General features: G+C 41.4%; 1 protein-coding gene across 1 annotated transcript in view; it reads right to left on the reverse strand.

Annotated features, from left to right (window-relative positions):
- The window catches only part of PRIMPOL (primase and polymerase (DNA-directed)), a 12,836-nt gene extending 1,928 nt beyond the window's left edge, over positions 1 to 10,908 (reverse strand). Inside the window, 10 exon segments of the mRNA XM_010159866.1 lie at position 1; positions 3 to 48; positions 132 to 218; positions 603 to 697; positions 1,575 to 1,737; positions 3,126 to 3,410; positions 6,857 to 7,004; positions 8,430 to 8,571; positions 9,553 to 9,644; positions 10,729 to 10,908. The exon segment at position 1 is cut by the window's left edge and continues 53 nt beyond it. Coding sequence (XP_010158168.1) covers position 1; positions 3 to 48; positions 132 to 218; positions 603 to 697; positions 1,575 to 1,737; positions 3,126 to 3,410; positions 6,857 to 7,004; positions 8,430 to 8,571; positions 9,553 to 9,644; positions 10,729 to 10,908 — 1,239 coding nt within the window.
- Positions 10,909 to 11,162: the final 254 nt, after the last annotated feature.

Here is an 11,162-nt window from a genome sequence, read left to right on the forward strand (position 1 = left end):
CGTATACAAGTAATTCTTCCTGAGAGAAATAATTCCATTGCCGTATTCCTGGGGGAACAGAAACATAAATTAATTAACTCTTTAAAAATACAGCTGGGGAATAGTAATTTGTAAGTAAGAGTGGTCTTTACCTCCTTGCACCCCATCTTTATTAATCAAAGAACAGACAAAATAATCGATTTCTGGATATGGTGAATCCCGATAACCTTCTGTGGAATCTGCCAAAACAAAGAGCAGGGATCTGTACCGTTACTGGTTTGTCACCCTAACTGTTACACATCACACAGACCACAGGCAGAAAACGTACATGACTCGCACCAGATCCTTAGATAAAACCAGGGAAAGATCCAGTGGCGATTGCCTGTAGGTCTTTAAACTGCATCCCCCCACCCCTCCCGCCTCAGGGACAGAGGGAACCGGGACAAAACGTGACTGCGGTGGGAGCAGGGAGGAGGGTGAACGGCCCCGGGCACTGCGGAGCATCCTCCCGCAGAAGGCCAGCTGAAGGCAGGCTCTCCCGGCGGCTACGGGCGCGCGGGCCGCAGCACGTCTCACTCAGGAGTAGCTGGGGTAGAAAAGGTGGTAGAAAAGGCTTGAGGTACCTCTGCTGCTTCTGGAAGTTCTGCTGCTGAAGGAAGCTGATGTTTTTCTCTCCTCTGGGGAGCCAGATGCCAGAACTTTTATGTCACCCCCAGCTCTGAAGGAGAGAGAAGACAAAGGGAAAAGGTGCGCGTCTTCCAGCGTAAGGTAGCGTGGTGCGACGTACCCTGACCTCACACAAGGCAGTGGCCCTGCTCGAGCGGGGGTTGGGGCAGACGGCCCCAGAGGTGCCTCGCCGTGATCCCCCCCTGTGCTGCCTCTGGCTCTCCCTGCAGCACTTTCCTCCCTTTCTGAGGGTTTCCTCTGACTTGACTGAGGACAGAGCTTCTTCCTCTGGATGCCAATGTTCGGTTCCTGGCAAACACCCCGGGAGCCAGCTGTTTGAGGGCAGGTCAAAAACCAAGCCAAAACAAACCCCAAAATCATAGACTCATAGAACGGTTTGGGCGGGAAGGGACCTTAAAGACCACCCAGTTCCACCCCCCCTGCCATGGGCAGGGACACCTTCCACTAGACCAGGTTGCTCAAAGCCTCATCCCGCCTGGCCTTGAACACTTCCAGGGATGGGGCATCCACAGCTTCTCTGGGCAACCTGTCCCAGTGCCTCCCCACCCTCTCCAGGAAGAACTTCTTCCCGATATCCAATCTAAACCTCCCCACTTTCAATTTAAACCTGTTACCCCTTGTCCTGTCACTACAGGCCCTTGTAAAAAGTCCCTCCCAGCTTCCTTGTAGCCCCTTCAGGCACTGGAAGGTGCTATAAGGTCTTCAATAAGGTCTCCAAAACAGGAGTCAATTTTTTCTTCAAAAACAAGGGATTCTACCAAAAACTCCTAAATTACACTGTAGCAATGTTCACGGAATAACTGGCCATCGATAGTAGTTATTTGTAATGGCTGCAGTAGAGAAATGACTAAAATACCTATTTTAAAACATTTTAAATATTTTAAATTCCACCAGAATTAAACAGTTACCCAATGTTGCAGATCAATGAGGAAAGAAAATACGCTTCTTCCAAGGAAACGTTCTCTTCACAGTTAGGGACAAACTTATTATCCTCTGCTATCTTCAGAATCACGTTCTTTCCTGCTTTTGATGATTTATACATCCGGAAATTTCTGTTCTTTGTATAAACTCCTACAGGAAAACAAGTATATCTTAACATAACAATGCTGGCTGGGATTTGGGATACTCAGTACTTGCCAATTAAACCATTTTCCTTAGGCCCAGCTAAGGGTCGAAGGAACGGACTTTGGCTCACATCCCATAGAAGAAACGCGACAACACAAGATCGCACACACATGCACATTTTTACGTTATAGAACAATTAAGACGAACACTCAACACCCCTACATAGGGCATTTTAATCATCCTGACATTAGCATTGCTAAATGTTTCCCTTCAGGATTAGAAACTGGTGCTTTCATGTTAACTTTGTCAAATACAACTGAGCATAAGAAGCTGCACAATTATTTTAACGGGAAAGGGCTTCATCAAACCTTGTTTTCTGCGCACCAGCCATCACTTGTCTGAAGCACGTGTCGGGAAAATGGAATGCCAATCTCAACAATAAACAACAAACCCAATGAACAGGTATCTTACACATCACCTCATCTGTCCAAGGATTTATTGAGGCGGTGGGTGCTTTATTTGTGGGTTGCGTTTCATTTTCATGAAGGTAAAGGAACTTGAAGAACTCGTACAAGAAGAATGCCACGTGGCTTTCTATCACTGCAGCCTCGTGATGCAGTTCAGTATTCCAGCTATTTTGATTTTAGCTTGCCAGCTTTGAGGTGATGTCTGTTAACGTAACTACTGAGGGTGGCTGGTTTTTGGGAGAGCACCCTCACATACGTTAACACACTGCTGTACAGAAGCATGCTAAGCTCTTTTCGTTTCACTGCGTCAGGGCGAAAGGCAGAGAAACCAGATAGGGGGATGGAGAAGGGTGGAACTTTCAAACTTGAGTTTGACTTGTGGGTGTTGTGCTCTGGATGGAGGTTTTGAATAGCAGAGCCCAGCTGGGGCGTGAAGTGCCCATCCCAACATTATTCTGTCATTAAAATCTAACAGCTGCCATTCCAAACCGGGGAAGAAGGCTCAATTCATACATGTGGAACGATACGGAAGGCCATGCCTGTAAAACCTGTTCCATAATTAAGCAGCTTCTAATTCAACTGAAACGACAAAAAAGCAATATATGCTATCCCCTTTTAATCCAAAGGAGCACAAAGGCCTTAGGGACAAAACTAATCAGAGAATCTTGCGTGGCAAGAGTTCCTTCAGCCTTCAGAACAGAAGAGTTAAATGCAGCAACACAAGAAGTTCCACGGGCCGAGAACCTTTAACGTACTGCATTTCCAATGACAGTCTCAGCACGTCTCCTATTTGGTTTCGACGCTGACTGCAGGGACAGCAGCAAGAACACTGTCGTTCTTACTGCCCGTAATCAAAGATTAAGGAACGGCTCATTTCTCAACCTTTGTTGCAGACCCAAAAGAGGCCCCAAAAGCACTTATAGTTACCTAGATCCACAAAAAGTTGCTCGTCTCCGTCTTTATTATTTACGACTAGAAAGGAAAAATCCAAATTTTCTCCCTGGTGCGATGTCGCCGTGTCCTCTGTTTTGTGAGCCGGCCAGCCTTTGGAAGCATCGGGGATGGCCGCAAGGTTGGCAAGGGACCCATCTAACCCGACTGCCTCTGCAGAACGCTGGAAAACACATCCCGCTCCTCCTTCTGGAATCACAACAGCAGCTTTCCTCTCCATTAACCTTACGGCAGGCTGCATGATGGTTCTCACAAAGTTCCCTTAAAAGCAAACCAACCCCAAAACAGATAACGTCATTTCTGAGTCAAGAAAGAACTTCATAGTTCCCGTGCAAACATTCTTCAGAACAGCCAAGAGGGAAGTGGTTGGAGTTTGGGGGTTCTTTTTCCCCTCCTGCATATTTTTTTTTACAATGTTATGGACCAGCCCACTGCACAAAACAGCTCTGGTTAGTAACCAAGAAAGCCACGCTTGGGGAGAATCTCTACTGAACGTTAAAACAACTAACACCACAGAGTAATAGACAATGGTGCGTGTGTTAATTGTATCACACAGCCTCAATCGTCCCCTTGGCAATTTTAGTGCCGAGAACAGAAAGAAGTGGGTTGGCGCTCAGGTTCAGGATTCTGAAGAGCTTGTGACTGTCCCTCTCACTACTCCTTTCCCTAATTTCACCCTCAGAATAATGCCAAGGGTTTACTCGCAGCTTCACAGTACATTAACTGAGGTAACAGTTTGACCTTCCTCAAACAGAAAATTACCTTTACCTAAGTATTTTACAATGGATTTTCTAATCCCCCGTCTCGTAATCCAGCTCCCACTCTACTCCAGGCTCTGCTAGACGGTACCCAAATAGAGACAGGCAAACAAAAACCATGGCCAAGCTACTTGTAGGGAGAAAGAAGAGAATAAATACAGGTGTGGAGGAAAAACTACCAAGTGGAAGGGAATACCAGCAAGGAGGATTCTGCAGTGGCTGGCCGACGCTTCCGTGGGGAATGTGAAACAATAGGAAACAGAGGTCTCCCTGTGCTACGGATCAGCAGAATGACTCAGTATATCAAGCATTGCCATCACCATCCTCCTACTGAATCACGGACTGCTAGGCAGACAAGTGCCTCACTGTCACAGCATTTTAACTGCCTGTGTTCGCACACACACATGGCATTTCCGAGGTTTACAGCGACAGTTTCTTGGATCTTCAGGTCAGGGAGAAAACGTACCTATTTCAGAACTGAAGTCCATTTCAATTACGATAAAAGTTCAAGTATCTTTGAAAATCCTGGTTACCCACTTCTCTTTCCGTGTGTGTGTAATTAAGCAACCATCACTCTGGTGTCAGAAGAGCAAGGGCTTTGTCAGTGAAGGGTTATTTTGGGAGCTAGTTCTTTATCACTCACACACCCTTTCATTTTCTCTCTTCCCGTTTCTTCTAACTGGTCAGATGTGGTAGCCAAACCATGCATTCCACACTTTGGATCCTTGACTCTGTTTTGTGTTCTTATATTTGGGATTTGTCAACCGTATGGATCAATGTAAATTCATTGATCTCCCCAGCTTTCCTGCGGATCTACTGGTTCTCCTGCACTTTCCTACCTGAGCTATCAACTCAGTCCCTGTATTTTAATCCTAACTAATTGCAAATATTATGGACTAAATATTTTAAATAGTATTTAATTAAGCCCATGCACTTTGTGCGTGATTCCTGTCATAAAATGCTTACACAACATTATCACCCAACACGTAACAGTTCCTATTCTAGTTTATCCCACATAAATACCACTATCTTACCTTAAAGTAATTTTAATTAGACAGAACACCACAATGATGATTTTTTTAAAAAAGACAACACTTGAATGTGTCTGAAAAAAATGTATTAACCCCTTTAAGTTTAACAGTAGACAAAATCTTTCTGTCACCTCAAAGGATATCTACATTTCCACACAGGTTCTGTCAAATGGTGAAGTTACTTGCGGTTTTAGTTACTTACTACAGCAGAGTATTTTGCACAAAGTGCAAAAGCATTACACTTCAAGCCAGGTTTGGCAAGCAGGTTACTAAAACGCATTAACGAAAAGTCAAGAATGCAATATTATTGGTAATATGCACAAATTCAACACTGACATTTACATATCTCAATTATTAAAAAAATCAGGTTTTATGATGACTTAAAAGGCGAAGGCAGAACGTGAATACACAATCTCTAAATATATTTTAGGTCTGGCAGTAACTATGTCCAAGTCACGTCACAGCGGAGACACAGAACACATAACTAATAGACTGGAATAAACAGTTCAAGCTCCTACTGAAGAACTGACTAATGTAATTTAGCTATCAAGATCACAGGCTAAAATTCCTCTCATCCCAAATTACTTATCATCCATGTATTACTTAAGAGTTTTATAGTGGCAGAGGAGTTAAAGACTATACTTTTGAACTAAAAATGGCAGTAATAGAAGATTCAAAGAAGCCCAGCACTGTGTCATTGATGACAGCATCACCGTGCTGTCACTAAGCACCAAAAGCAACGAGCACATCTTCCCTGTGCTCTCTACAATCCCCTGCTAGGACACACACAAGAAAGAAGCTACTTAAAAAACACAAGAGGTATGAAAAAGAGAAGAAACACAGTATAAGCTTTACTCAAGACTGGCATAAGGGAAGGTGCAGAGCTAGAGAAAGCTAAGGGCGAGAAAGGAAAAGAAAGATTGGGCATGAAGACAGATTGTGACCACACAGAGAGCGGAACAAAAGCAGGAACCTAAGTGGGACCAAAATGATGAACTCAACACCCTCAACTCTTCCTACAGTGGAAACCCAGTAAAAGCAGACAGTTTTTCTTCTCCCTGATACGTGCGAGTCTGCTGCTCTTGTCACAGTTCCTCCCAAACACAAATGTTAGAGCTAACTGTCACAAATTTAAATTTCATCCCTTCTAAAAACCTGTGAGATTATTAAGATGAGACTCTCTAACAGCATTTCTGCTTGCTCTCCCTCATCATATTTGTTTGTTTGAAGCACATGCAACAAGGAGCAAAGTTTACACACTCAAACACTCAAAAATGAAGAAATGACAAAACCAAGGCTGCAGGTGCAACGTTAAATAACCCCAACTTCTGCATCTGTAGGTCGATACAGGTTTTAGTTCCACCACTGCGCAAGCTGTTTTCCATCAGTTCCTGCTTCACTCAGAAAAACACCCAGCTGCTCTTCTGCTGCACCCTCGTTGTTCGGTGCGTGCCTGTACGCCTGCTTTACCGTACACAACACAGACACGTGAAGGGGAAATGACGGATTTCAACATTAACCTTCCTTAACGCTCACCGCTAGCAGCACCTTAAGCTTCAATTGTTAAGACTAACACAAACCTGAAAATTAAGGAGTCGTAGCCATAGTGTAAAATGATGTTCAAGCCAAAAGCCAGCCTCGCCAGGAGTTTCGTAAAAAAAAAAAAACAAAAACACGGGCACAAAAGACATTTCATTTTTGCAAACACAAATGCTAATTATAGAAAAAGGAAGTAGAAGCATCAGTTGAGAAATAACAAGGCTTAATGAAACAGAAATAGGTAGTAATTTCTGCTGGGAATACAAATTCATTTCCACATGTAACTCCATTAAAATAAATATTCAAATGTGAGATGGCACAGCACAAAGCCAAAACCTCACCTTTTATTTCTATGTGTAAGAGAAAAGAACACACTTACCAACATGAATGTTATCCTTAAACACAGCCTTCTGGGGCAGAAATATTAAGTGTCGACTAAATTTTTCATCAGTACTGGAATCTAAATTCAGGACGTCTTTGGCTGAACAATTTACATCATAAAGTTCTTTTAATTTTTGGCTGACGAGCTGAAATTATAAACATTAATTAGGCAATTTGTTTTCTAGCTTTTTTAACAGTGGTGTCTATAAAACCTAACACAAATGTGATTCTACATATTATTTCAACCTTTCCTTCTCATTTTCATCATACAATTTAATTCAAACTAACTGTTAACATAGCAAATTTTAAAAATATTTGACGTGGACTGTATTTCCCGAAAGAAGCAAGTCACTGAATATACTAACAGTGATAAACAGAGCAGTTTTTCAGGTCAAAGTCTAATTTAGTGACTTTATCTTCTGTTGTTTTCCACCCCAACCCCCCCGAAAAGCAGTTCACACCCACAGTGACAATGTTTGTCATGCAGGCTTACCTAGAATGGCAGAGAGAGGCTGCCCAAATATAGAGGGCTGGTATGCTAATTCGCTGTTATGACTTAGCTAATTCATTGGTATGACCCAACAAACCTAACTAAGCAGAAAACATGAGATGCCCGGCTCTAAAATAGCTCTGAAAACCTTCTTGGGTTGGGATTATTCATGTTTAGGACTGCGACTCAACCTCTGAGGGTCTGGAAGCTTAGGTTTTTGTACCACTGATCCCTCACCAGCAAATCCAAAGTTGTCTTCCTGACCTGAGGAATCCCTAGATCTCAGAGCAAACCCCTCTGGATTCTGTATCCGTGAAGGGTTCTTTACAAAGGAACGACCTCAATCATCTTTTTCTTTCTTTCCTTCCTAGCTAGGGACATCAGAAGACTCACAAATAAATGGCCCCTCACAAAGAGATTTTATTGGAACGGAAGACATTTCTCTAAAGCACAGCTGCATTTTTTACCTCTGTCATACTGAATATGCAGTGGAGCTCATTTTCCAAACAAATTTGCAATAAATGGAAATTTGCACTATTTAATAAAATTGATAATGAGCAAAGATATTTAACTTCAGGTACCAAATCGCTAAGTGCAGTCCCCTCATGTTCTCTACATCATCATTTAACTGAACTGTAACGAACTGCCATCTGAAGACACCTACAATCAGGAGGGATTTCTCTAGGCCTTGATACATGACTGCACCAGCTGGCAAAGGAAACGAACTGAGGAATATCTGAATGGAACTTTTATGAATGTTACTCTAAAGAATACCCACACATTCCTTCAATTTCGCAGCCTTGAAGTGGCACAGCACATAAAACAATCTGTAAAAGCAAACTCATCGTATCAGTAAACCTACAGTGAACACAAGCATTCCAACAACCATCGTTCCCTATTTTTTCCTTTCACTTACAAAAGAGAACCTTTGCTTTAATTAATGCAGTACTTAGTACTTCATTAAAAATAGCCACTAAGTCTACAGTTTGCTTTCATTTTGCTACAGAATAATCAAGGTAAAGTGGTTTCATATCAAATCAACAACAAATTCCTATTAAATCTACAACATGCTCCAGTTTACCTCAATTAACTTCGCAACCATACTCTTGCCATCTGCACCAGGATTTGCTGGCTTGTAGAACTCCAAATCAAAATAAAGCTTGCAAGCATCTTTTTCAGGAATGACTTCATAGCAATGCATAAGGCTTGTTTTATAACCTTTCCTAAGGAAAAATAAAACCACAGCCTCTCACAGTAAACATTATATATGCTTATCAGTTGCAAACAAGGATCCCACAACTCCTGAACGTTCTTTTATTTTTCAATCCACCACTGATACTAAAAAAAAATAGCAGCACAATAATGCTCTGAAAAATCTGTAACCAACTTCCACATCACTTATCAACACAGATATTTGTCTGGCCTAAAATTTAAGTTTGTAAAGTAGTCTCCCTATCCCCTCCCAAGTCCTACAATACGTACTGTCAGCAGAAATGCTATTGAGAATTTAAGGACTGATGGAAACTAACGAGTTTCATATGTCACCATTCGTATGTCTTAAGAACTAAAAATGAGATGCACAGACCTTTTTCCAACTAAGTTAAAAATTAATCTCATTTTCAAATTGAGAAAAAAAAGTCAAGCTTACTTTTCATAGGAAAATTGACTATTAGATTTATTTTACTACATAACCAAATGTTTTATTGTAAAACAAACAAAAAAAAATCAAGAAAAGAGTTCAGTGCATGATCAAGTTGCCAATACTTGAAACTACATCGCACAAATACAGAATCATAAATTGGTAAGGAGACATAACATATTAATGCCCATTTAAATTGACATATGACTAATCGTAGAAATATGCTTGCGCCACATGTTGGTACGACCCTCTGAGGAAAGCTGAGGGCAAAAGCAGAACTACTGCTATTAGATTTAAGTTCAGTAGACAGGGTCCTTAATTCCCAGGAAATAACAGCAGTCTGCGACTCAAAGGAAAGTTGAAATCCACCATGGATTGGCTTGTCCTCGTGAAGATTTTCCCCATGACCAAGATCGAACCTCAGGCAACGCATTACAGCTCTGTGCCAGTCAGAGCAGCAGAGCTACGGGGGATAGCGACCCAGTAACAGCTATTACTACACAGCAGTATATCCAGTATACTTCTATCTTATGGTAACATAGAGGGTACCTTTTCAAATACTCACGTGTAATAAAACCAAAGCTCTTTATATGTTGTCACCAGGTAAAACCTCTGTCCACTTTGTGAGCTCTTCTCCAAGGCAAATACATGAACATCCTTTTGAAATGAAAACATTGAAGTTTTATTATTCAGAGAACCAGTTAAAGTCTTCAGAAGTTCCTCTTGCACAATCATTTCTTTGGACAAAGGTCAGTAACTACTAGAAAACTATAAATAGGTTGCTTATACTTTTTCAAGCTAAGTAGCATCTGGTTTTAATTAAGAACATCATTCTGATTTCAGCTACGTAAGTAAAAATTTGAAGCTTTTCTTTGCTGTGCATTAATGTAAACCTTGTTTTCTCTGTAAAGCCTTCTTTTTCCTGATCAGCAGCAAGTGCATCTAACAGGAGAAGGAACAATGTCCTCAAAGGAACAGCCTTCTGGACACGATGGCAGCATATGGCTTTATAGTAAATATGCTTTAGACTCTATATTTGTTAAATCCAAAAACAGAAATCTGAAAAGAAAACATGAAAAAAAACTACTGCCAGGCCAGCGAGAATGCATGTTGGAAGACAGACTGTCAGGATTACTTAAACACCTAAACCGGCATGGAGAGAACCGGCGTGGAGAAGCACGGAACCTTCTTTAAAAGCAGCGATCAGTTTGAAAAGCATGAAACCGAAAAGAGAGGATATATTTTGCATAACATCTATTTGGCTCATCACTTCTTATCATCTGAACTTGCTACTCAGATGCCACTGGAGAGTTGTATTGTTTTTATTTTGCCTCTGCCCCTTGTTTTTCCTCTTTTTGCCTCCTCTGTCTTCCTAGTCAACTCTCACTACCTTCCCATTCTCCTGCTGACCCTGACAGCTTGCTCATCTTCAGAAGGTGAGCACTACACGTTGCCAAAACCCACCGCTACTGGTAGAGTTAAACATCACATATTAATTAATTAATATCACAATTAATACGTTAGAACTAGTATTTAGAGCTACCTCCAGTATAGCGTGACCTCCTACAAAGATAAAAACCAAAAAAACTTGCTGTTTCAGGATTGGGAAGAAGCAAAAAAAAAAAAAAGAAAAAATCTTGCAATTTGATAAAGATGCTACTGTCAACCAAGCTTTTAAGTGACGTTCAACCTTGAAAGCACCTAAAGAGTAGAGACATTCACCTAACAACAAATAATTTACCTCTTTACAGGTTTTTACATAACTGAAAGCTTCAGCCTGTCGACAAAATATTTTCCAAACAGAGGATGGCAGAAAGGGTTTGGATAGCTTCGGTCTATAAACTGTAGGAAGAGGGTTTCTTTCATAGTGAGATGCTAGTTCTTCTATTTTCTTCACTGTTTCTTCCCATTTTCTCTTCATTTGGCCTAAAGCAATTACAAATAGTCAAATCGGTATCAATTTCTGTTTGTGACATATGCTGTACTCATCACTGCATTTGATTTCGAGTAACTGGGAGTAGCCAGTCTTCCAAATCACTCCCCAACCTCGCTATGCTACTCATTTTAACACGAAACCTTTCCGCAGAGTTTTGGAAGTAAAAGCCTTAATACTAGCAAAGATAAGCACAGCAGAATAGACGCTGTAAAGGAAGACTGTGCTGGGTTCAGCCAGGA

Source organism: Eurypyga helias, unplaced genomic scaffold, assembly GCF_000690775.1.
Source record: "Eurypyga helias isolate BGI_N326 unplaced genomic scaffold, ASM69077v1 scaffold39989, whole genome shotgun sequence".
Lineage (NCBI taxonomy): Eukaryota > Metazoa > Chordata > Aves > Eurypygiformes > Eurypygidae > Eurypyga > Eurypyga helias.